Source organism: Dicentrarchus labrax, unplaced genomic scaffold, assembly GCF_905237075.1.
Source record: "Dicentrarchus labrax unplaced genomic scaffold, dlabrax2021, whole genome shotgun sequence".
In the NCBI taxonomy this organism is placed as follows: domain Eukaryota; kingdom Metazoa; phylum Chordata; class Actinopteri; family Moronidae; genus Dicentrarchus; species Dicentrarchus labrax.
In genome coordinates this window covers 32,737,171-32,760,393 of record NW_026136704.1, presented here as the reverse complement: position 1 = coordinate 32,760,393, position 23,223 = coordinate 32,737,171, and the positions used below count along the sequence as shown (strand labels likewise).

Here is a 23,223-nt window from a genome sequence, read left to right as displayed (position 1 = left end):
CCCAAACGCAGATTTACTCTCACTGATGGTCAAACCTCATTAATGGCAGCCATTTTGTGACGTAATGATCCAGTAGAGACCTGATTTATTGATCTATTTTAATATATTGCAACTTTATTAAAGACGTCTGCTGCTGGATATAGTTTAAATAAAGTTTAATTCAATATAACCGAACTCCTCCTTACCTCCTCTCCTTACTTCCTCTCCTTACCTCCTTACTTCCTCTCCTCCTCCTGCAGCCAGGTGTTTTCCCCGTTGCCATAACAACGCGCTGTGTCGGCAGTCCAACCGCTGCGTGTGTCGTCGAGGTTTCCACGGTTACCGCTGTGAGGTTCCCACGGTAACACTGACCTCCGTCCATCCCACTAGCATCCAGGACCTGATCCCCAAAAACCCCAACGGACCCCGAGAACCAGCCTCCAGACCTCCTCCCAGCCAAGTACTCAGAACGATGAAGGTCCTCAGTCTCTCCTCCTCCTCCTCCTCCTCCTCCTCCTCCTCCTCCTCAGCTCCCTCACTACCAGAGACCAGCAGCAAACCCAAAACCTCAGACCTGGATCCATCCTCTACTGAGACCCACAACAAAGAGGAGCAGCCTAAGACCTCCAACAAGGGGTTTCTCCTGCAGGTGGAGAACCAGGCCTCCCCGAAAAGTCCTCCTGAGTCTAAAGCAGCTGACAGTGCTGGTCCTGGTCCAGAGTTCCCCGGGCTGAGGGGAGGGAAGAAGGAGGTGAAGACTGGAGGAGCAAAGAACCAGGTGTTGAGGTAAATCAAGTTTATAATCTTTAGTGAAGTACTCGGAGATAAATAAAAGTACTGTGTTGAAAATGTAACTTAGGGCTGCGGCCCTTTGCTGCGTGTCGTCCCCTCGCTCTGCCCCCCGTTCCTGTCTGTCTTCAGCTGTCACTATAATAAAATATACTTTAAAAAAAAAAGGAAAAAAAAGAAAATGTAACTTAAGTAAAAGTATAATCAGGAAAATGTAGTTAAAGTATTAAAGTAGATGAAAATCAAGCTGCAGTTCTGTGTTGAGGCAGCAGGTGGAGCTGTTCCCCTGATAATACACACTGCAGCCGCTGCTGCATCACTGTTCTACAAATCAGATAAAAACTCTAACAGGAACAAGTTCAATACTTTTACTCACAGTGGAGTATTTCTACTTTTTACTTTTCTGTCAGCCTGTGAAAACTCAGTTTCAACAATCAATAGAGTCAGAGGTCAAAGGTTGTGGAGGCCAGGGGTCAGAGCCGGGGTCAGGACAGACTGTGGGAAAAAAAAAACTGACCTCGAGGAGCTTCTGGAGGATTCTACTTCCTCTCCTCACCTCCTTACTTCCTCTCTTTACTTCCTCTCCTCACCTCCTTACATCCTCTCCTCACCTCCTTACTTCCTCTCTTTACCTCCTCATTTCCTCTCCTCACCTCCTTACTTCGTCTCCTCACCTCCTTACTTCCTCTCCTCACCTCCTTACTTTCTCTCCTTACCTCCTTACTTCCTCTCCTCACCTCCTTACTTCGTCTCCTCACCTCCTTACTTCGAAATATGAAGCTAATATATTTTTAAAGTAACATTGTGTGAAGCGGCTGCTAACAGAGCGGCAGCTGTAACGTTTGAGGACTGAGGAATAATCCGACTGCAGGGCGTCTCTGGCTGTTGTTGGTTATCTGCGTTATTTATTCCCTCCGACTGCTTGAGGTCGTTTTAAATCACGTTTCAGACAGTTCACTCCCTCCATTTCTCTCTGCACTCCTACAGACTGTCAGACCGGCTCCAACACAAACAGCAGCCGGATCAGTTCATATTTTAAAGTCTCCTTAGTTACTGTTGCTAACCTGTCATCCTTCCATTCAGCTAACAGTGCTAACAGTGCGAGCAAAGTTCATCATATTTGACTTTATTTTACTGAGTAAGTAACTAAATAAACAAGTAAACTATATAAACAGTAAGTAACTGTTGCAATGTAAAGGTTGTCCTAGTGTTTTAAATATGGTAAGACAAACTGTTAAATACTGGAATTAACTGTAAATAACATAAACATAATGTATATTTATTCACTCTGAATGTTACAAGAAAAAGTTTTACCTGATTGGAACGGTATCGTTAGCTGTTGTTTCTGGATTGTAAACTTCTCCAAATCCAACGAAGAGCCGCTAACGTGAACGTAGCATGAACTCCGATAGCCTCCAGGATTAGTTTATGTAGCCTATTAATAGTTGAAACCACACGACACCAGTATGCTCTAATTTTATTTTAATTAACACTAAGGTAGCTTAGTTAATCTTGGGTCACTAACTGTAGGTAAGCTTTCTTAGTTTACCTAGACGTGTCTTGTTTAACATGACTTTTAACCACACAACACCAGTAGAAATTCAAAATACCATAAGGATGAAGCACCACAGCAGTTCAAAGCAGCCCTGTTCTGAGCGGTCGGGTTTGAGTGCCTGTGTCCGACGCCGGCACGCTTCACGCTACCATGACAACAGTTAAACGTGAACCCTGGGAGAAAGATGGCAACTGGAGGAAACTTTGTGGTCCAACCATATATGTTTGAACCAGAGTCAGACCCTGAACAAGAAGGAGTTACCGAAGTAATTTGTAATGCAGTAAAAGCAAATACTGTCTCATAATGTTTCACTTTGTGTCCTTCGTACCGACCAGCTACATCATAAAGTAACGTAACGTAGTTCAACGAGCGGAACAGCTGATGAGGCTTGCCGCTACAGTTTGTTAGCTCAGAGGTCACGTCTCTGCTCATTCTAGCAGCGCCACACACAAGCATAGTACTTCATGAAAAGCATGCACGTTATCCAAAATACAGACGCACATTAAGTCAACTTCCCCCGGCCACAAAGCACACAACAGTACCGGTAACTTTTACCGAGTCGTCCTCCTGCACTGAGATACTGTCAGCGGGGGTAAACGTTGGGTGAATCTCTATTAAAATATCAGCAGGGAAGAATATGGTTATAAGTTACCATAAGTAACCTTATAAGTTTGAAGTGCATCTTGCACACATTTAACAAACATTTAACGTTAACAAACAGAATAACTGTTACGTTAGCGTCACTGAGGCTCCAGCAGTTAACAGCAGTTAGCGTTTGCTAGCGTTACACAAACAATGAAAAACAAAGCATAAACTCTTAAAAATACTTTCTTCCTCTGCCATCTTGCCACGGACAGTTGGTACTGCTCCCATTTTCAGCAACAGTTTTTGGGACAGTCCAGCATTGTACTGACCGAGGTTCAGACAACAGTCCATCAGGAAGTGGTTCGAACACACATGTATTGTTTTGTTGACCCGAGCCGGGACATTGCCGTCATATATAAACTGTATCCACAGGACTCCTGAATCCTCTGAGACTGGGACTGTATGTAGAGCTCTGTGCTGGGCTGTGCAGCCAAGAACAGAACAGTTAGCATACTTTTGCTCAGACATGAGGCCGCTCTTCCGCCGCTCCCTCGCCGCACACTCACCTTTTTATCCGACAATGGCGGAGCGCTGCTAGGCAACGTTCGCGCTGAAAGTTCGCAATCAGGGAACGTGACGCCACACGCCCTGCGAAGTCAACATTAACTGCTTTATCTCCGGTATTCTGACTGAGGCACCCCACAAACAAATTACTGAGTCACCTGTTTTCACACTTTGCCTGCTGATAGGCCCCCCAGAGTCCCGAATGTACGTAATCAATCGCTAACTGTAGTTAAGCTTTCTTAACTGTGTATATTGTGTAAAAGATGTATTTATGATGTGTTTGTGTGTCAGTGTGAGGGAGGCCCAGGCTGTGCTGCTGAGGAAGACTCTGTCTCGGGGAGGAAGAGGAGACAAGATGGCCGCCCTGCTGATGAGGCACATCGAAAAGGAGAGAAAGAAACTTCTCACCGCGACCTCCCCTTCCTCCTCCTCTTACTCCTCGTCTTCATCATCATCCATCAAGACCAGTGTGAAGACTTTCCACACTCAGAAGGGGCAGTACACCGTGCACGTCACTGCGGCCGCAGGTCAGTGAACGCAACACGATCAAATATACTGAGATCATAACCAACACTTTGTTTATGTTTATTATTTATTCGTACATTTAGACAACAAGACAATTGAAAGTATTTTACAAAACAATTAAAGAGACCAAGATCAGAAATAAACATTTAAATGATAAAATAAAACAGAAGGTAATCAGACTAAGAGTTTACACTCAACCAGCTCCGCAACTTAGTTACTTAGTTAGTATAGGGTGGCCATTTCCTTCACAACCAAAAGGAGCACACTTTGCATACACGGGGACACGCAAGCAGATATTTGTTTGGTATGATCCGGTTTTAAATTTTAATGTTTTTCCAGCAGATTACATAAAGGTGCATACACATACCACATAGCTAATAATAAATAAGATACAGCTCATGACAACGTGCCCTTCCAATTCAGATTACATAGGTCTAATAAACATCATACAGAAACTGTTCTTAATGTTTTATCTGGATAGATAAAGGGTAAAAAACCTTCTGATGTATTATAGGCTTTGCCTATACATCTGAGTATCTGAGTCCATCTGTGACTGTGAGTCCTCAAGGTTGCTTCACAGAGGCTGGTTGAGGCAGGACACAGAAGGCCTGAGCATTGTGGATCTGTAGCATCAACAATGAAACACAAGAAAAATCACACTGATGAAACAAGTTGAGACACATAGCCTTTCCTTATCCATATTGCTAAATAACATGAACAGGACAGAGTTGTATGACATTCTCACCTGGAGTTCAGGCAGCTGGTAACAGGCTGGGTAGAGGCTGGTTGAGGCTGATAGAGAATCTGATGGTAGAAGGGAGGTCTGGCCTCTTGGAACTGGCACACAGTCTATTTGCGATACTTCAGCCCTTTCCTGGCTGCTTCCAAGAGTTTCTTGTTCGCAAGGAATTTCTTGTATATCTCTGTGCACTGGTCTGTGAAATTAATGCAAATCTGCAGTTCTGCCTTGACAATGTCCACTTCCAGTCGATTTCTCTAATTTCTCCAGGCTGTGGTCATCATTGAAAAAACACGCTCTGTACGTGCGTTGCTACATGGGATTGAGAAGATGTAGGCACTGACCTTCCTCAGATTCTCAAGTGGGACATCTGCTCTGGAAAATAGTTTCAGATACAGCTCCTCACTGTAGCAACCTTCCATTTCTGAGTGCAGCTTCCACTACGCCATATTCCTCATAGAGTTCATCTAAAGGTTAAACGAGGTCTTTCGCTTCGGCATTTTCAGAATTTCAGTCCAACAACCGCCTTTAGCTAATGTTACGTTTTCTGATTGACAGCTTGGTGGAAGCAACAGTGTGAGAGCATGTGGCGAATCAAACATGGCTCATTTGAATATTAAAATGAGCCATGTGTTGATAGGTCAGGACAGGAAAATGTAACCAATGAAATTACTTATTCTGACACACATTTTTAGCCAATAAGTATTAAACTAACAAGGTAATGTGTCAAAAGGCGTCATTTTTAGTTATTTTCTCAAAAGGAGGCCTGCAGCCGGACGGGTTACTTACTTACTTTGGTTAAAACCAAACAAACCCACTTGCTCTAGCTTGCTACCAGCTGGAGTTAGCCAGTTAGCATTGTTTTCAGCCTGGTTAGTCTTTCATGTAGAAGCTTATTAATGTCAGGAAAAGATAAGGATGAAAACTTAAGCATAATTAAAAAACAAGATTCAACAAAATAGACATACAATCAGTATCCTAGTTAAATTATTTGAAAGGCATCAATATAGTTTCTTTGTTTTTACTATAATACAACATAAATAAACCTCACTGTGTATTGACTGTGTGTAATGTTTATCTGGCGGCGGTGTTAGCGATACAAGAGCAGACATTATAATCATGCATGTTTGGACATGTTAACACGAGCTTACTGTGTATTTAACACACATACCACAGCACACGGGTCATTATTTAGTGTAGTGGCGCTGATCCGGCGGCGCTGAGAGATAAACTGTACACACACTGGTCACGTCTGTCAGTCACACCTTGATGGAAAAAACAAGCTGACGGTGATTTAATGGAGCTGGAATGCCAGTTTGTTACTGAGTGTGAGCTTCAGATAAGGTGGATGTTAATACAGGATCATAGCTCAGCCTTGATCGCTGTGATTAGACCAGCTAACAGTTCCTGCTATTGTTCAGCTGTAGAGAGAACAGTTCGCTTTAGTGCTACATGAAGATTACATTAAGATGGAGGGATTGATGAACAAAGTCACATTATGAAGTGTGGAGTTATGGTTTTATCTTACATCAACAGACTGAGGCTAAAGCTAACAGGTCCCAGGTTAGATTGTGTGTATAGAATATATAAATACAGTAAAGTTCAATAAACATATTCATTAGTACGGTAAACGCAGTAGAGTACGGTAGGGTACGGTAGAGTACAGTAGAGTACGGTAGGGTACGGTAGAGTAGGATAGAGTACAGTAGAGTAGTGTAAAGTACAGTAGAGTACAATAGAGTACAATAGAGTAGGATAGAGTAGGGTAGGGTAGAGTAGGATAGAGTACAGTAGAGTAGGATAGAGTACAGTAGAGTAGGATAGAGTAGGGTAGAGTAGGATAGGGTACGGTAGAGTAGGATAGAGTAGGATAGAGTACAGTAGAGTAGGATAGAGTAGGATAGAGTACAGTAGAGTAGGATAGAGTACGATAGAGTACAGTAGAGTAGGATGGAGTACAGTAGAGTAGGATGGAGTACAGTAGAGTAGGATAGAGTACAGTAGAGTAGGATAGAGTAGGATAGAGTAGGTTAGGGTACGGTAGAGTACAGTAGAGTAGGATAGAGTAGGATAGGGTACAGTAGAGTAGGATAGAGTACAGTAGAGTAGGAAAGGGTAGGATAGAGTAGGATAGAGTACGATAGAGTAGGTTAGGGTACGGTAGAGTAGGATAGAGTACAGTAGAGTAGGATAGGGTAGGATAGAGTAGGATAGAGTAGGATAGAGTACAGTAGAGTAGGATAGAGTACAGTAGAGTAGGATAGGGTAGGATAGAGTAGGATAGAGTAGGATAGAGTACAGTAGAGTAGGATAGGGTAGGATAGAGTAGGATAGAGTACGATAGAGTAGGTTAGGGTACGGTAGAGTACAGTACAGTAAATGGATTCAATTCAGTTTTGTTTGTATGTCACCAGTTCAAAACAGAAGTTATCTCAGGACACTTTTCGAATAGAGCAGGTCTAGACCGAACTCTTTATAACATTATTTACAGAGACCCAACAGTTGCAGTCGTCTGTATTTTAGGATTCAGACGTGTGTGTGTGTGTGTGTGTGTGTGTGTGTGTGTGTGTGTGTGTGTGTGTTTCTCCTGCAGGTGTGTGTGTGTATTGATGCTGTAATAATTTTCACAGTTGTTCATGTTTATAGTTGTTCTGCTTCACTGCTTCAGACTGTGTGTGTGTGTGTGTGTGTGTGTGTGTGTGTGTGTGTGTCAGGACGTGAGCTCATACACAAACAGCAGCAGTAACAACCAGCCTCTATTCCACTCACACACCGTCAGCTGTCTGCAGAGCCGGGGCCCCTGAGGAGGGTCCGGGGTCCCACAGGAAAACCAGGACCAGTCGCACTGTTAGATATGTTAGCTTGGGTCTGGTTCCATTCAGTTTGTTTCTCTCGTGTGAAGGTTGTTGTTTTACATCAGAATGTTAGCGTGTTAGCATTTAGCTCAGAGCTACACTGTGCAGCACAGCCCCACAGAGCTGCTAGCACCAAAACTGGAACATTGGTAGGCTTAGACCTTTTTCACTGCAGCCATCGTAACATGAAATAGTCGGGTAAACACAGGTGTTATCTGATTAAGGTTCTGTTCCATTTATGGTAGCAGAGCTCAACATGCAGCACTGAATGGAACATAGCCAGTAAACAGGCTGTAAAGTACAGTAAAGAAACGCAGTAAAGTACAGTAAACGGGCAGTACAGTACAGTAAACAGACAGTAAAGTACAGTAAACGTACAGTAAAATACAGTAAACAGACAGTAAAGTACAGTAAACAGACAGTAAGGTACAGTAAAGAAACGCAGTAAAGTACAGTAAACAGACAGTACAGTAAACAGACAGTAAAGTACAGTAAACGGACAGTAAAGTACAGTAAACAGACAGTAAAGTACAGTAAACAGACAGTAAAGTACAGTAAACAGACAGTAAAGTACAGTAAACAGACAGTAAAGTACAGTAAAGAAACGCAGTAAAGTACAGTAAACAGACAGTAAAGTACAGTAAACGGACAGTAAAGTACAGTAAAGAAACGCAGTAAAGTACAGTAAAGAAACGCAGTAAAGTACAGTAAACAGACAGTACAGTAAACGGACAGTAAAGTACAGTAAACGGACAGTAAAGTACAGTAAACAGGCAGTAAAGTACAGTAAAGAAACGCAGTAAACGGGCAGTAAAGTACAGTAAAGAAACGCAGTAAAGTACAGTAAACGCGCAGTAAAGTACAGTAAACAGGCGCAGTAAAGTACAGTAAACAGGCGCAGTAAAGTACAGTAAACGGACGCAGTAAAGTACAGTAAACGGACGCAGTAAAGTACAGTAAAGAAACGCAGTAAAGTACAGTAAACAGGCAGTAAAGTACAATAAAGAGGCAGTAAAGTAGAGGTAAACAGACAGTAAAGTACAGTAAACAGGCAGTAAAGTACAGTAAACAAACGCAGTAAAGTACAGTAAATAGGCAGTAAAGTACAGTAAACAGGCAGTAAAGTACAGTAAACAGGCAGTAAAGTACAGTAAACAGGCAGTAAAGTACAGTAAACAGGCAGTAAAGTACAGTAAACAGGCAGTAAAGTACAGTAAACAGGCAGTAAAGTACAGTAAACAGGCAGTAAAGTAGAGGTAAACAGACAGTAAAGTACAGTAAACGGGCAGTAAAGTACAGTAAACAGACGCAGTAAAGTACAGTAAACAGATGCAGTACAGTAAACAGACGCAGTAAAGTACAGTAAACAGATGCAGTAACAGATGCAGTAAAGTACAGTAAACAGACGCAGTAAAGTACAGTAAACAGACGCAGTAAAGTACAGTAAACAGAGGCAGTAACAGATGCAGTAAAGTACAGTAAACAGATGCAGTAAAGTGCAGTAAACAGATGCAGTAAAGTGCAGTAAACAGATGCAGTAAAGTGCAGTAAACAGATGCAGTAAAGTACAGTAAACAGATGCAGTAACAGACGCAGTAAAGCACAGTAAACAGACGCAGTAAAGTACAGTAAACAGACGCAGTAAAGTACAGTAAACAGACGCAGTAAAGTACAGTAAACAGACGCAGTAAAGTACAGTAAACAGGCAGTAAAGTACAGTAAACAGGCAGTAAAGTACAGTAAACAGACAGTAAAGTACATTAAACGGGCAGTAAAGTACAGTAAACAGACAGTAAAGTACAGTAAACAGACAGTAAAGTACAGTAAACAGACAGTAAAGTAGAGGTAAACAGACAGTAAAGTACAGTAAACAGACGCAGTAGAGTAAACAGATGCAGTAAAGTACAGTAAACAGATGCAGTAACAGTTGCAGTAAAGTACAGTAAACAGTTGCAGTAAAGTACAGTAAACAGATGCAGTAACAGATGCAGTAAAGTACAGTAAACAGATGCAGTAAAGTGCAGTAAACAGACGCAGTAAAGTACAGTAAACAGACGCAGTAAAGTACAGTAAACAGATGCAGTAACAGATGCAGTAAAGTACAGTAAACAGATGCAGTAAAGTACAGTAAACAGACGCAGTAAAGTACAGTAAACAGGCAGTAAAGTACAGTAAACAGGCAGTAAAGTACAGTAAACAGGCAGTAAAGTACAGTAAACAGGCAGTAAAGTACAGTAAACAGGCAGTAAAGTACAGTAAACAGGCAGTAAAGTACAGTAAACAGACAGTAAAGTACAGTAAACAGGCAGTAAAGTAGAGGTAAACAGACAGTAAAGTACAGTAAACAGACGCAGTAAAGTACAGTAAACAGACGCAGTAAAGTACAGTAAACAGACGCAGTAACAGATGCAGTAAAGTACAGTAAACAGATGCAGTAAAGTGCAGTAAACAGATGCAGTAGAGTACAGTAAACGGATGCAGTAGAGTGCAGTAAACGGATGCAGTAAAGTGCAGTAAACGGATGCAGTAAAGTGCAGTAAACGGATGCAGTAAAGTGCAGTAAACGGATGCAGTAAAGTACAGTAAACAGACGCAGTAAACAGACGCAGTAAAGTACAGTAAACAGACGCAGTAAAGTACAGTAAACAGCTGCAGTAACAGATGCAGTAAAGTACAGTAAACAGACGCAGTAAAGTACAGTAAACAGACGCAGTAAAGTACAGTAAACAGATGCAGTAACAGATGCAGTAAAGTACAGTAAACAGACAGTAAAGTACATTAAACGGGCAGTAAAGTACAGTAAACAGACAGTAAAGTACAGTAAACAGGCAGTAAACTAGAGGTAAACAGACAGTAAAGTACAGTAAACAGGCAGTAAAGTAGAGGTAAACAGACAGTAAAGTACAGTAAACAGACGCAGTAAAGTAGAGTAAACAGATGCAGTAAAGTACAGTAAACAGATGCAGTAACAGTTGCAGTAAAGTACAGTAAACAGTTGCAGTAAAGTGCAGTAAACAGATGCAGTAAAGTACAGTAAACAGACGCAGTAAAGTACAGTAAACAGATGCAGTAACAGATGCAGTAAAGTACAGTAAACAGATGCAGTAAAGTGCAGTAACAGACGCAGTAAAGTACAGTAAACAGACGCAGTAAAGTACAGTAAACAGATGCAGTAACAGATGCAGTAAAGTACAGTAAACAGATGCAGTAAAGTACAGTAAACAGACGCAGTAAAGTACAGTAAACAGATGCAGTAACAGATGCAGTAAAGTACAGTAAACAGGCAGTAAAGTACAGTAAACAGGCAGTAAAGTACAGTAAACAGGCAGTAAAGTACAGTAAAGAAACACAGTAAAGTACAGTAAATAGGCAGTAAAGTACACTAAACAGGCAGTAAAGTAGAGGTAAACAGACAGTAAAGTACAGTAAACAGGCAGTAAAGTAGAGGTAAACAGACAGTAAAGTACAGTAAACAGATGCAGTAAAGTAGAGTAAACAGAAGCAGTAGAGTAAACAGAAGCAGTAGAGTAAACAGAAGCAGTAGAGTAGAGTAAACAGACGCAGTAAAGTACAGTAAACAGACGCAGTAAAGTACAGTAAACAGACGCAGTAACAGATGCAGTAAAGTACAGTAAACGGATGCAGTAAAGTGCAGTAAACGGATGCAGTAAAGTGCAGTAAACGGATGCAGTAAAGTGCAGTAAACGGATGCAGTAAAGTGCAGTAAACGGATGCAGTAAAGTGCAGTAAACGGATGCAGTAAAGTACAGTAAACAGACGCAGTAACAGACGCAGTAAAGTACAGTAAACAGATGCAGTAACAGATGCAGTAACAGATGCAGTAAAGTACAGTAAACAGACGCAGTAAAGTACAGTAAACAGACGCAGTAAAGTACAGTAAACAGATGCAGTAACAGATGCAGTAAAGTACAGTAACAGATGCAGTAAAGTACAGTAAACAGACACAGTAAAGTACAGTAAACAGACGCAGTAAAGTACAGTAAACAGATGCAGTAAAGTACAGTAAACAGATGCAGTAAACAGATGCAGTAAAGTGCAGTAAACAGATGCAGTAAAGTGCAGTAAACAGATGCAGTAAAGTACAGTAAACAGATGCAGTAAAGTACAGTAAACAGACGCAGTAACAGATGCAGTAAAGTACAGTAAACAGACGCAGTAAAGTACAGTAAACAGATGCAGTAACAAATACAGTAAAGTACAGCAAACAGACGCAGTAAAGTACAGTAAACAGATGCAGTAAAGTACAGTAAACAGATGCAGTAAAGTACAGTAAACAGACGCAGTAACAGACGCAGTAAAGTACAGTAAACAGACGCAGTAAAGTACAGTAAACAGACGCAGTAAAGTACAGTACACAGACGCAGTAAAGTACAGTAAACAGACGCAGTAACAGACGCAGTAAAGTACAGTAAACAGACGCAGTAAAGTACAGTAAACAGACGCAGTAAAGTACAGTAAACAGACGCAGTAAAGTACAGTAAACAGATGCAGTAACAGACGCAGTAAAGTACAGTAAACAGACGCAGTAAAGTACAGTAAACAGACGCAGTAAAGTACAGTAAACAGATGCAGTAACAGACGCAGTAAAGTACAGTAAACAGACGCAGTAAAGTACAGTAAACAGATGCAGTAACAGACGCAGTAAAGTACAGTAAACAGACACAGTAAAGTACAGTAAACAGACGCAGTAAAGTACAGTAAACAGATGCAGTAACAGATTCAGTAAAGTACAGTAAACAGACGCAGTAAAGTACGGTAAACAGATGCAGTAAAGTACAGTAAACAGATGCAGTAACAGATGCAGTAAAGTGCAGAAAACAGATGCAGTAAAGTGCAGTAAACAGATGCAGTAAAGTACAGTAAACAGACGCAGTAAAGTACAGTAAACAGACGCAGTAACAGATGCAGTAAAGTACAGTAAACAGACGCAGTAAAGTACAGTAAACAGATGCAGTAACAAATGCAGTAAAGTACAGTAAACAGATGCAGTAAAGTACAGTAAACAGATGCAGTAAAGTACAGTAAACAGACGCAGTAAAGTACAGTAAACAGACGCAGTAAAGTACAGTAAACAGATGCAGTAACAAATGCAGTAAAGTACAGTAAACAGACGCAGTAAAGTACAGTAAACAGATGCAGTAACAGATGCAGTAAAGTACAGTAAACAGACGCAGTAAAGTACAGTAAACAGACGCAGTAACAGACGCAGTAAAGTACAGTAAACAGACGCAGTAAAGTACAGTAAACAGATGCAGTAACAAATGCAGTAAAGTACAGTAAACAGACGCAGTAAAGTACAGTAAACAGACGCAGTAAAGTACAGTAAACAGACGCAGTAAAGTACAGTAAACAGATGCAGTAAACAGACGCAGTAAAGTACAGTAAACAGACGCAGTAAAGTACAGTAAACAGATCCAGTAAAGTACAGTAAACAGACGCAGTAAAGTACAGTAAACGGACGCAGTAACAGACGCAGTAAAGTACAGTAAACAGATGCAGTAACAAATGCAGTAAAGTACAGTAAACAGACGCAGTAAAGTACAGTAAACAGACGCAGTAACAGATGCAGTAAAGTACAGTAAACAGACGCAGTAAAGTACAGTAAACAGATGCAGTAACAGACGCAGTAAAGTACAGTAAACAGATGCAGTAACAGATGCAGTAAAGTACAGTAAACAGACGCAGTAAAGTACAGTAAACAGACGCAATAACAGATGCAGTAACAAATGCAGTAAAGTACAGTAAACAGATGCAGTAAAGTACAGTAAACAGACCCAGTAAAGTACAGTAAACAGACCCAGTAAAGTACAGAAAACAGACGCAGTAAAGTACAGTAAACAGATGCAGTAACAAATGCAGTAAAGTACAGTAAACAGACGCAGTAAAGTACAGTAAACAGATGCAGTAACAGATGCAGTAAAGTACAGTAAACAGACGCAGTAAAGTACAGTAAACAGACGCAGTAACAGACGCAGTAAAGTGCAGTAAACGGATGCAGTAAAGTGCAGTAAACGGATGCAGTAAAGTACAGTAAACAGACGCAGTAACAGACGCAGTAAAGTACAGTAAACAGACGCAGTAAAGTACAGTAAACAGACGCAGTAAAGTACAGTAAACAGATGCAGTAACAGATGCAGTAAAGTACAGTAAACAGACGCAGTAAAGTACAGTAAACAGACGCAGTAAAGTACAGTAAACAGACGCAGTAAAGTACAGTAAACAGATGCAGTAACAGATGCAGTAAAGTACAGTAAACAGACACAGTAAAGTACAGTAAACAGACGCAGTAAAGTACAGTAAACAGACGCAGTAAAGTACAGTAAACAGATGCAGTAAAGTACAGTAAACAGATGCAGTAACAGATGCAGTAAAGTACAGTAAACAGATGCAGTAAAGTACAGTAAACAGACGCAGTAAAGTACAGTAAACAGACGCAGTAACAGACGCAGTAAAGTACAGTAAACAGACGCAGTAAAGTACAGTAAACAGACGCAGTAAAGTACAGTAAACAGACGCAGTAAAGTACAGTAAACAGATGCAGTAAGATGCAGTAAAGTACAGTAAACAGACGCAGTAAAGTACAGTAAACAGATGCAGTAACAAATGCAGTAAAGTACAGTAAACAGACGCAGTAAAGTACAGTAAACAGACGCAGTAAAGTACAGTAAACAGATGCAGTAACAGATGCAGTAAAGTGCAGAAAACAGATGCAGTAAAGTGCAGTAAACAGATGCAGTAAAGTACAGTAAACAGACGCAGTAAAGTACAGTAAACAGACGCAGTAAAGTACAGTAAACAGGCAGTAAAGTACAGTAAACAGACGCAGTAAAGTACAGTAAACAGACGCAGTAAAGTACAGTAAACAGATGCAGTAACAGATGCAGTAAAGTACAGTAAACAGATGCAGTAAAGTACAGTAAACAGATGCAGTAACAGATGCAGTAAAGTGCAGTAAACAGATGCAGTAAAGTGCAGTAAACAGATGCAGTAAAGTGCAGTAAACAGATGCAGTAAAGTACAGTAAACAGACGCAGTAAAGTACAGTAAACAGATGCAGTAACATGCAGTAAAGTACAGTAAACAGACGCAGTAATGTACAGTAAACATAATTCATCATATAAACTATTGGTGTTGATGTGGTAGCAGTGCACTAGCGTGTAGCTGGAGACTTTATTGAATGTTATAAATTAAAGATTAATAATTATTGCATTCGTTAAAGTAAAGAAATAAATTCAGTAATTATGTTTTTAAACTTATTGGACTGTTAAAGTTTTCCTTCCACCTCTGCAGTCAGCAGCTACTTTTAGCTCCGACATGTTTTATGAATGTCGGCCCCTGAAACCCAAACCCGGGTTGCATCATCATCTGACGTCCTCCACTGATCTGAGGTCTGTTATGAAACTGTGTGTTCTCAAAAAGACCCATAAAAAAAGATAGAGAGAGCTTCACATGTTCTTACTCTCTCTCCCTCCCTCTGTGGACTGATGGACCAGATCCCTGCTAAACATTTAGTTTGGAGCCGAGCCCAGTCCTGCACACTGCTTTCAATTATCTCTCTACCCCTCTCTCTCTCTCTCTGTCTCTCTCTTTCTCTCTCTTTCTTTCTTTCTTCTCTCTCTCTCTCTCTCTCTCTCTCTCTCTCTCTCTCTCTCTCTCTCTCTGCTCACACACATTGTTGCTTGCTCGCTCACTCACAGGAGTGTTTAGGGGGGAAACGGAGCGGAGAGCAAGGGGGGAAGCAGCCTGGTCGTTTTTCTTCTTCCTTCCTTCCCTCCTTTTTTCCTGCGACGCTCATTTTCAACTCCACCACAGAGTAAGAAAGAGAGAGAGCGAGAGGGAGGGAGGGCCGAGTGAGTTAGAGTTAGAGGGGAGAGGTCCGGGGGTTCGGACGATGCAACACGCTCACAAACTCTGACTGCAACACAAAGTGAAATGCTGCAGCCTCGACTCTGCTGGTTTCTGTCGGCCGTCTTCATCGTCTTCGTCTCTCCTCTTCCAGCTGATGGACAGAGAGCTGCAGGAGGTGGAGGAGGAGGAGGAGGAGGAGGAGTGGAGAGGATCCAGGTGATGTTCACGCCGACAATCTGCAAGGTGCGCTGCAGCCAGGAGCGATGTGTCAACTACTGCGAGCGAGGCAACGTCACCACGCTGTACAGCAGCAGCGAGGGAGGAGGAGAGGGAGGAAGGAGAGACGGCTCCCATGGACCGGGCTTCAGAGTCTGTAAGTTCGACTTTTACCTTCCACAAAAGCTTTCATGACTCACCTGGTATATGAATGATAACAGGTGTTGCTGTGAGCAGAGGTGGGACAAAGCCATTGTTTTCTCAAGTCTCAAGTCTTAAACATTGATCTTTGAGTCCTCTTTGAGTCCTAATGTGACCACTGTGTAGTTATTACAGTGTATACAGTTTATAGTGACATAAAAACAACAGAATACAAGATATGGGCAACAACATAAAGCTATCCATGGAAGCCCATTTCTCTAGTATCTTCATTAGACTTCACAAAGTCACTATTTCCATTAAAGTTTCTCACAGAATCCATGTGTTTGGTCACACTGGCAGAATTGGGCCTCCATCGATGTCAGATCATTGCAGTTCATAAGCCCAGAGGGATTCAAACACATACAGATGTTCCAGTGTTTTCAGCTGTGTAACTGCTGTAATATGCAGGTGATTCAGTTCGGGGCACGCAGCAAGTCGGAGCCCTTAATGAACGTATCTGCACCACTGCTTTAATGATGATTGACGCGAGCTGTGAGGTGTCGTTCTGTAACAGGAAGCACTTTTACATACAGACCTTTGATTGGCTCATACCTCACACTATGTACATTTATGTTGTATAATCGGTCTGCACACTTTCTAACTCGACTCAAGTCCACAGGAGGTCACGCCTCCTGCAGCGAACCCTAAAACCAGGTCTAAACCCTCAAACAGCCCGATGTTTACCACCAGGAGTTTAGCACGGTGACAATGCGGTTCAGTGAGCGGTAGTTCGAAACCAAATGATTCAGAAAACACCAGAATGAATCTACAGCTACATTAACCAGTGATCTACTGAACCTCCACTAGGGGTCAGCAAAGCTTCACAAGGGGTCACGAGGTCTTCTTGGTTTTAATGAGTGTGAGAAAACGTTAAAAATATACACAGCAGCTCGATATCAAAAACATTTTAAAAAACTCATCTCTGATCTTAATTCATCCTGATCTCTGGTTTTACACAAACTTCCTGCAGTTGCTGAGTTCACTGTTTGTCTGGTATTGATCAATAGAATATGAAATATAGATAAAAAGGTTGGTTATCTTGATTTATTGATCACTGATTGCATGATCGGCTGAGAAGCTCTTATCGGACCCGTCTATCACCTGAATCCTGCTGCTGTTCACTGTGAACAGAGGAGTGAAAGTCCAGGTGAGACAGGAAGGACATGTAGTGGATCCATCAGGGGACTCGGACTGTCGGACTGGGAGCTCCCAGTGAACAGCAGGTCCAGACCGGGACTGAAAGCAGCATCTGATGCTGACGGAGGACAGTTGGACTGAGGCACGAGCTAACTAGCTAAAGGCATTTAATATTACCCTTAGCAACAGTTAGCTTCTTTTAGCAACAAGTTAATCTGGAAACTCCCATCAATCACCTCGGTACCGCTGTCATCAATCTGTCCTCTGTCTGTCTCTGAGGTTGTGTTCACTGGGAGGCTGCTGAGCCCCGTTCAGTTGCAGCTGCCGTTAGCTTCATTAGCAGTTAGCGGAGGACGTCAGAGAGAAAACCAATATAATAAAATCTGATCCAGTTTCACCCAAATCACTGATAAAGTTGAGTTTGTACAGTGATCTGTTAACTAGCTAGCTAACTAATGAATCTTCGCTCTGTGATTTATTGACGGGTGAATGTCAGGATACGATTGGTTCAATCCAACTTTATTTGTTAAGCACTTTAAAAACAACCAAAGTGCTGTACAGGAGAATAAATAAGACATCATAAATGTAAACAGTGATGGTGATGATGAAGACCACTGTGAGGAATATAGACAGTGATGGTGATGATGAAGACCACTGTGAGGAATATAGACAGTGATGGTGATGATGAAGACCACTGTACCCGGCGTTACACCAGCTGTTGTTGTTGAAGTCAGTTAGTTCATGCTGACGTAAGCACGCATCACATTTAGTTTCACAGGAAGACACAATGATTGGAGTTTATATTAAAACACAAAGAAACTGAGTTTTTGTAACATATTTTAGCATAAATTGTTAAATATGGGAACAATATAACTGAGGATGTGATCTCACCTGGACTGTAAGACAGTGAAGACATTAGAATGAACACATGAGGACAGTGTGTGACGTGTGAAGCGGCTGCAGCTGTTTGACGGTCGAGTTCAGCGTCTGAAGCAGAGCCAGTGAACAGTTGTGCAACCTGAACTGATCCCAGACATTCACAGTATGTAATCTGTGTCTTAAAGCTGCAGTCTCTCTAATGGCCAGCAGGGGGCAACAAGAAGTCTGACAGTATTGAGGCTTATGGAGAATAATTTCAACTTTATATCTCATAATTGTAATGTTTCTAATCTCTGATCTGTTTTAAATCTCTCTTTTTATTTAATTATTTTGACTTATTCGTCTTATTTTCTTACTTTACTGGCAGAAATCAGCTCATGTTCACACAAACAGGAAGTTTACGTTTTCTTTATCAGATATTTTTTAGGAGAAATATTTTCTTTACGTTACGTTTGGATGTAAAGTAGAAACAGAGGAACAAGAGGGAGGAGACACACACTGACATATGGCTTTCATTTATCATTAACTTACCCACACACACACACACACACACACACACACACACACACACACACACACACACACACTGCTGCGGAGGATGAGGGAGGTGGTGATGACATCATGGGGTCAAAAGGTCACTCCCCCTCCTCGGTGCCTCCTCAACGTTACTGTTTTTCTTTCTCTGAATTAAACTTTATCGGCACAAATGTACAGAAACAGAACAACCTGTGTGTGTGTGTGTGTGTGTGTGTGTGTGTGTGTGTGTGTGTGTGTGTGTGTGTGTGAAACAGGATCCACTTGTTGTCATGGTGATGGATTTATTTATTTATTTATTATTTTAGTGAGAAATCTTGATTTCTTTTTAAATTGAAACATTGATTATTGATCAGTATACACTGTATCTTTATGGATGATATTGATCAGAATACACTGTATCTTTATGGATGATATTGATCAGTATACACTGTATCTTTATGGATGATATTGATCAGTATACACTGTATCTTTATGGATGATATTGATCAGTATACACTGTATCTTTATGGATGATATTGATCCTGTATTGACAGTCAGACTGTGGACATATGACGGCCTTTAGCTCGTGTTTCTAGAGTTACGTGTTGTTACGAACACGTTAGGAATTGTTAAAATGTGATATTTCTTAAAGGGAGTTTGGTGCAGGGAGCTTTTAGTTGGATTCAAACTGCTGATATGGATCATTGTTAACGTTTAGTCTCCACTACAGAAACACTAGCTAACTGCTGAAGGCTGATCAGGTTGCTGACTGTATTAGTTTGATTGATGCTTTAATAATCTGTGTATTGATTTCTAATGCTGGCTGATCAGCGGCAGTATGTAAATGGTTTTTCTTTGTGTGCTTGTTTTCAAACCACTTTCCTAATTAAACATGATTAAATTAAACGTGCTTGTTCTTCAGAGAGCCGCTCTGTGAACATAATGGAGCGTTTAGCTGCAGCAGAGATATTTCCCTCGGGAGGAGGAATGATCATGTTGTAACTGCTGGATGTGGAAATAACCAACTGTTTGCTAACATGTTAACATCAACGAGCTGATAAAATGTCTGTAAGATGTGGTAATGACCCACAGTGTTGCTTCAACCAGACCTCAACCACAGAGCTGTCAGATCCCAGTGAATCATTCTCTGTTTATATCCTTTCATCCCTTTAATCTCTCTGTTTATTCCCTGCACACTCTTCTCTTTCTATCCCTCCGCTTTCTCTCTCTTTCGCCACAGTTACCTCCAGAAACCTCCTGCTAACTGTGTGTGTGTGTGTGTGTGTGTGTGTGTGTGTGTGTGTGTGTGTGTGTGTGTGTGTGTGTGTGTGTGTGTGTGTGTGTGTGTGTGTGTGTGTGTGTGTGTGTGTGTGTGTAATAAATTTCACTTGTAGAATAAACAAATATTTCAAATACAAGATTACATGCATGCTTGGGAGGGTGTGGACACTTACACAGGATACCAGAGGTGGAGGAAGAACTGACATCTACTTCATTACGAGGAGAAGTCCTGCATTTAAAGCTGCTTCAGTAACCGTACACATCAACTGTGAACCTGATCGGTTAGTGGAGATCCGTTCTGAAGTTTGGCCAGCAGGGGGCAGCTCCACTGGCTGCAATAAAAACCAATACCATGCAGGCTTATGGAGAAGTTGATGTATGAGTTCAGTGAACAGTTTCCTGATGAGTTTCTGGTTTCAGTCTCTAGTTTCAGTCTTCTTCCATACAGCATGATGTTCATTTAGTAACTGATGGTCCCATTTAGAGGAAAAACCAACATGGCAACGGTCGTTATGTTGAACTCTGAACGGGTGACGTCCCAACAGCAGCTGGAGCTCTTCATTCAGTTAATCAGACAGTTAAACAGTAACCCTCAAATTCTGTTATATAACTCACATAACACCCAACTCGTCACTAAATCAATAATAATCAATAATAGTTGGTTATTTCTGCTGGTTGTGAGCTGTTCTGGGCTCAGATCACAGAGCTGCTGGTAGAAATCCCACAGTCAGAAGGAGCTGGCATTAAAGCCGCCGGTTTCCTTCCTGCTGCACGGACTTCTGGGTATTATCCGCTCACTGGCACCAGCTGAACTCTGGGTAACAAAAAGCATCCTGTCGCTCAAACAGGAAGTAGGAAGCGGCTGGCTGGTTGTGTCGGCTCCCCGGTCCACTTTCACCTCCGTCCCATCGGGCGCTGGTTGACATCTGTCACCTGACCTCGACAGAAACAAGGGGGGGGCACGCCCACGTCTTCCCAGGATGCATCTGTGGAAGTAAAAACAGAACTAATGTGTGTTAATGTGTGTGAGGCCTGTAAATTAACTGACAATCTAAACAGATTAATAAATGCTTTTAATTTGAAATATGAAAAACAAGCAGATCCTAGAGATCAATCTGAGGTCACGAGAGAGAAAAACAAAGTTCTGATGCAGAAATCTGATTTTGTGTTCTGGAATATAAATAATATTAATTTATTGATGGGGGGGGGGGTTCGGTACAGTTGCTCAAGAAGCACTTTAATCTTTTTAGTGAAATATTGGATCATTTTTCCTCTTCGGGCTCCAACAATAATTAATCATCCAACAGTTTCAGTTTATACGACAATGTGAAAACGACCTCATGCACACGGATCGGCAAAACAACTGAACTTACTTCCTCAAAACACAATTCATACACTAAAACACATGAAAAATACACTGTTTACACAATTTATAACTTTATTCACTGATTTTGGTGAAACTGGATGAAATGTTATGGAGAAAATGTTTTCTGGTTTTCCTCTGATTCAATTTTTTTCAATTCAATTTTATTTGTATAGCGCCAATTCATAACAGAAGTTATCTCAGGACACTTTTCAAATAGAGCAGGTCTAGACCGAACTCTTTAACATTAATTACAGAGACCCAACAGTACCACCATGAGCAAGACCTTGGAGACAAGGGCAAGGAAAAACTGCCTGTTAAAAGGCAGAAACCTAGGACAGATCCTCCGGCTCTAGGTGGGTGGTCGTCTGTCTCGACCAGTTGGGGTGAGAGAGAGAGAGAGAGAGAGAGAGAGAGAGAGAGAGAGAGAGAGAGAGAGAGAGACACAGACACAGACACAGACACAGACACAGACACAGACACAGACAGACAGACAGACAGACAGACAGACAGACAGACAGACAGACAGACAGACAGACAGACAGACAGACAGACAGACAGACAGACAGCAACAACAGTATTGGCAATGGCAATCTAGCAGGACCATGGCAGGAGGCTCCACCAGGATCCATGAGAACCTGCGAGACGAGAAAGCACAAGAACTCCGGGGGAAGAAGTGGAGCTGACCCAGTCGGAGTTCCTCCTGCCGCTGGGACACAGCCAGGATGGCTTTACTTTACGTTAAAGTAACTGATAACTGCTGCACTTAGCTGAGTTAGCTCTACAGTTAGTGTCCCCTTTAGCTGAGCCGGGTTCTGGTTCTGGTTAAGAAAAAGGTTTTTAAAAAGAAACAACATCGTAACGAAGAACAGAAACATTTTCTCGTCTTTATGTGAAATCTGAAGCTGTGAGACAAACGTGTGTCTGATGGTGCGTTCGCTGTCCCTCCTGCAGTCCTCTGTCCTCTGCTGTGTAAGAACGGAGGCGTCTGCCTGCAGAAGGACCGCTGTCTCTGCCCCGCCGGCTTCACCGGGAAGTTCTGCCAGATCCCCGTCACGTCTGCCGCCGCCGTATCTGCAGCGGCGCCGCCGTCCTCCTCCACCAATGAGATAGTCAAGCCCCTGCCGCCGCTCTCCGCCATGGCGACCAATCAGGAGCTGACCCAGTCGGAGTTCCTCCTGCCGCTGGGACACAGCCAGGAGGTGGCGAGGTCTGGAGGTGAGTCTGACCTTTGAACCCCAACAGGTTACTGGACGTCTGTGTGAAACTGAGTGTGTGTGTGTGTGTGTGTGTGTGTGCAGCCCCCGGCCCCTCCCTGGTGAAGGTCCGAGTCCAGCACCCCCCAGAGGCCAGCGTGAAGATCCACCAGGTCCTGAAGGTAAAACTGCGACAATCAATTTACACCGATCGCTATCGATCGGCGCCAATTTCTGAGCGGTTCTTCTCTTCGCTCCAGGTGTCTGGGTTCGGTCCGACCCTGCGGACAGTCTCCTCTTCCTCTTCCTCTTCCTCTTCCTCTTCATCTTCATCCTCCACTTCCTCGGGGTCAGCGGGCGCTCCAGCTCCGGCGGTCCAGGCACAGACACTGAGGGGGCGCGGCACGTACAACCAGCAGTCCGGGTTCAAGTACTGCTTCAGAGAGGTCAAAGATGGACAGGTGAGAGAGAGCGGGAGGACTGATTATTGATTATATATTGATAGACTTTAGTATATATTCTTTTCTTTTTATTTATATTTGTATTTATTGTTATTATCCTGCTTTGGACCTGCTCTCTTCTGCTGCAGTGTTCGTTACAGACACAGTACGAGTCTGAACAATGTCATAAAAGTTTTAGAGTTAGTGAGCAGCCATCTAGGATTTTGAGGTCGGGGTCCTCTTGTGGGACAGCTGGTTTCATATAACGACAGTCTTTATTAGAAGATCTGTGGAATGATTTTATTTATTACTGGTGAACGTGAACCAGTGATTTATTGTTTCTGATCCAGTAAGTTGAGACTCTGGTTCACTTTATCTCTCTTGGCTGCAGACGTTCACACATTTCATCCTCATAATAAAACACAGCTTTAGTTTCAGTAGCTGCATGTCCAAGTCTTCAAACACAAGTAGAAACCTCATAAAGTAACAAATAACCTGCACTTCCTCTAACGGACACTAGAGGCTGGCTCCAGC

General features: G+C 42.1%; 1 protein-coding gene across 1 annotated transcript in view; it reads left to right on the top strand.

Annotated features, from left to right (window-relative positions):
• The window catches only part of LOC127363107 (latent-transforming growth factor beta-binding protein 4), a 62,953-nt gene that overhangs the window by 11,053 nt on the left and 28,677 nt on the right, over window positions 1-23,223 (top strand). The window contains 6 exon segments of the mRNA XM_051399584.1: window positions 240-765; window positions 3,764-3,999; window positions 15,612-15,833; window positions 22,008-22,271; window positions 22,355-22,431; window positions 22,510-22,710. Of these exon segments, the coding sequence (XP_051255544.1) occupies window positions 240-765; window positions 3,764-3,999; window positions 15,612-15,833; window positions 22,008-22,271; window positions 22,355-22,431; window positions 22,510-22,710 (1,526 nt within the window).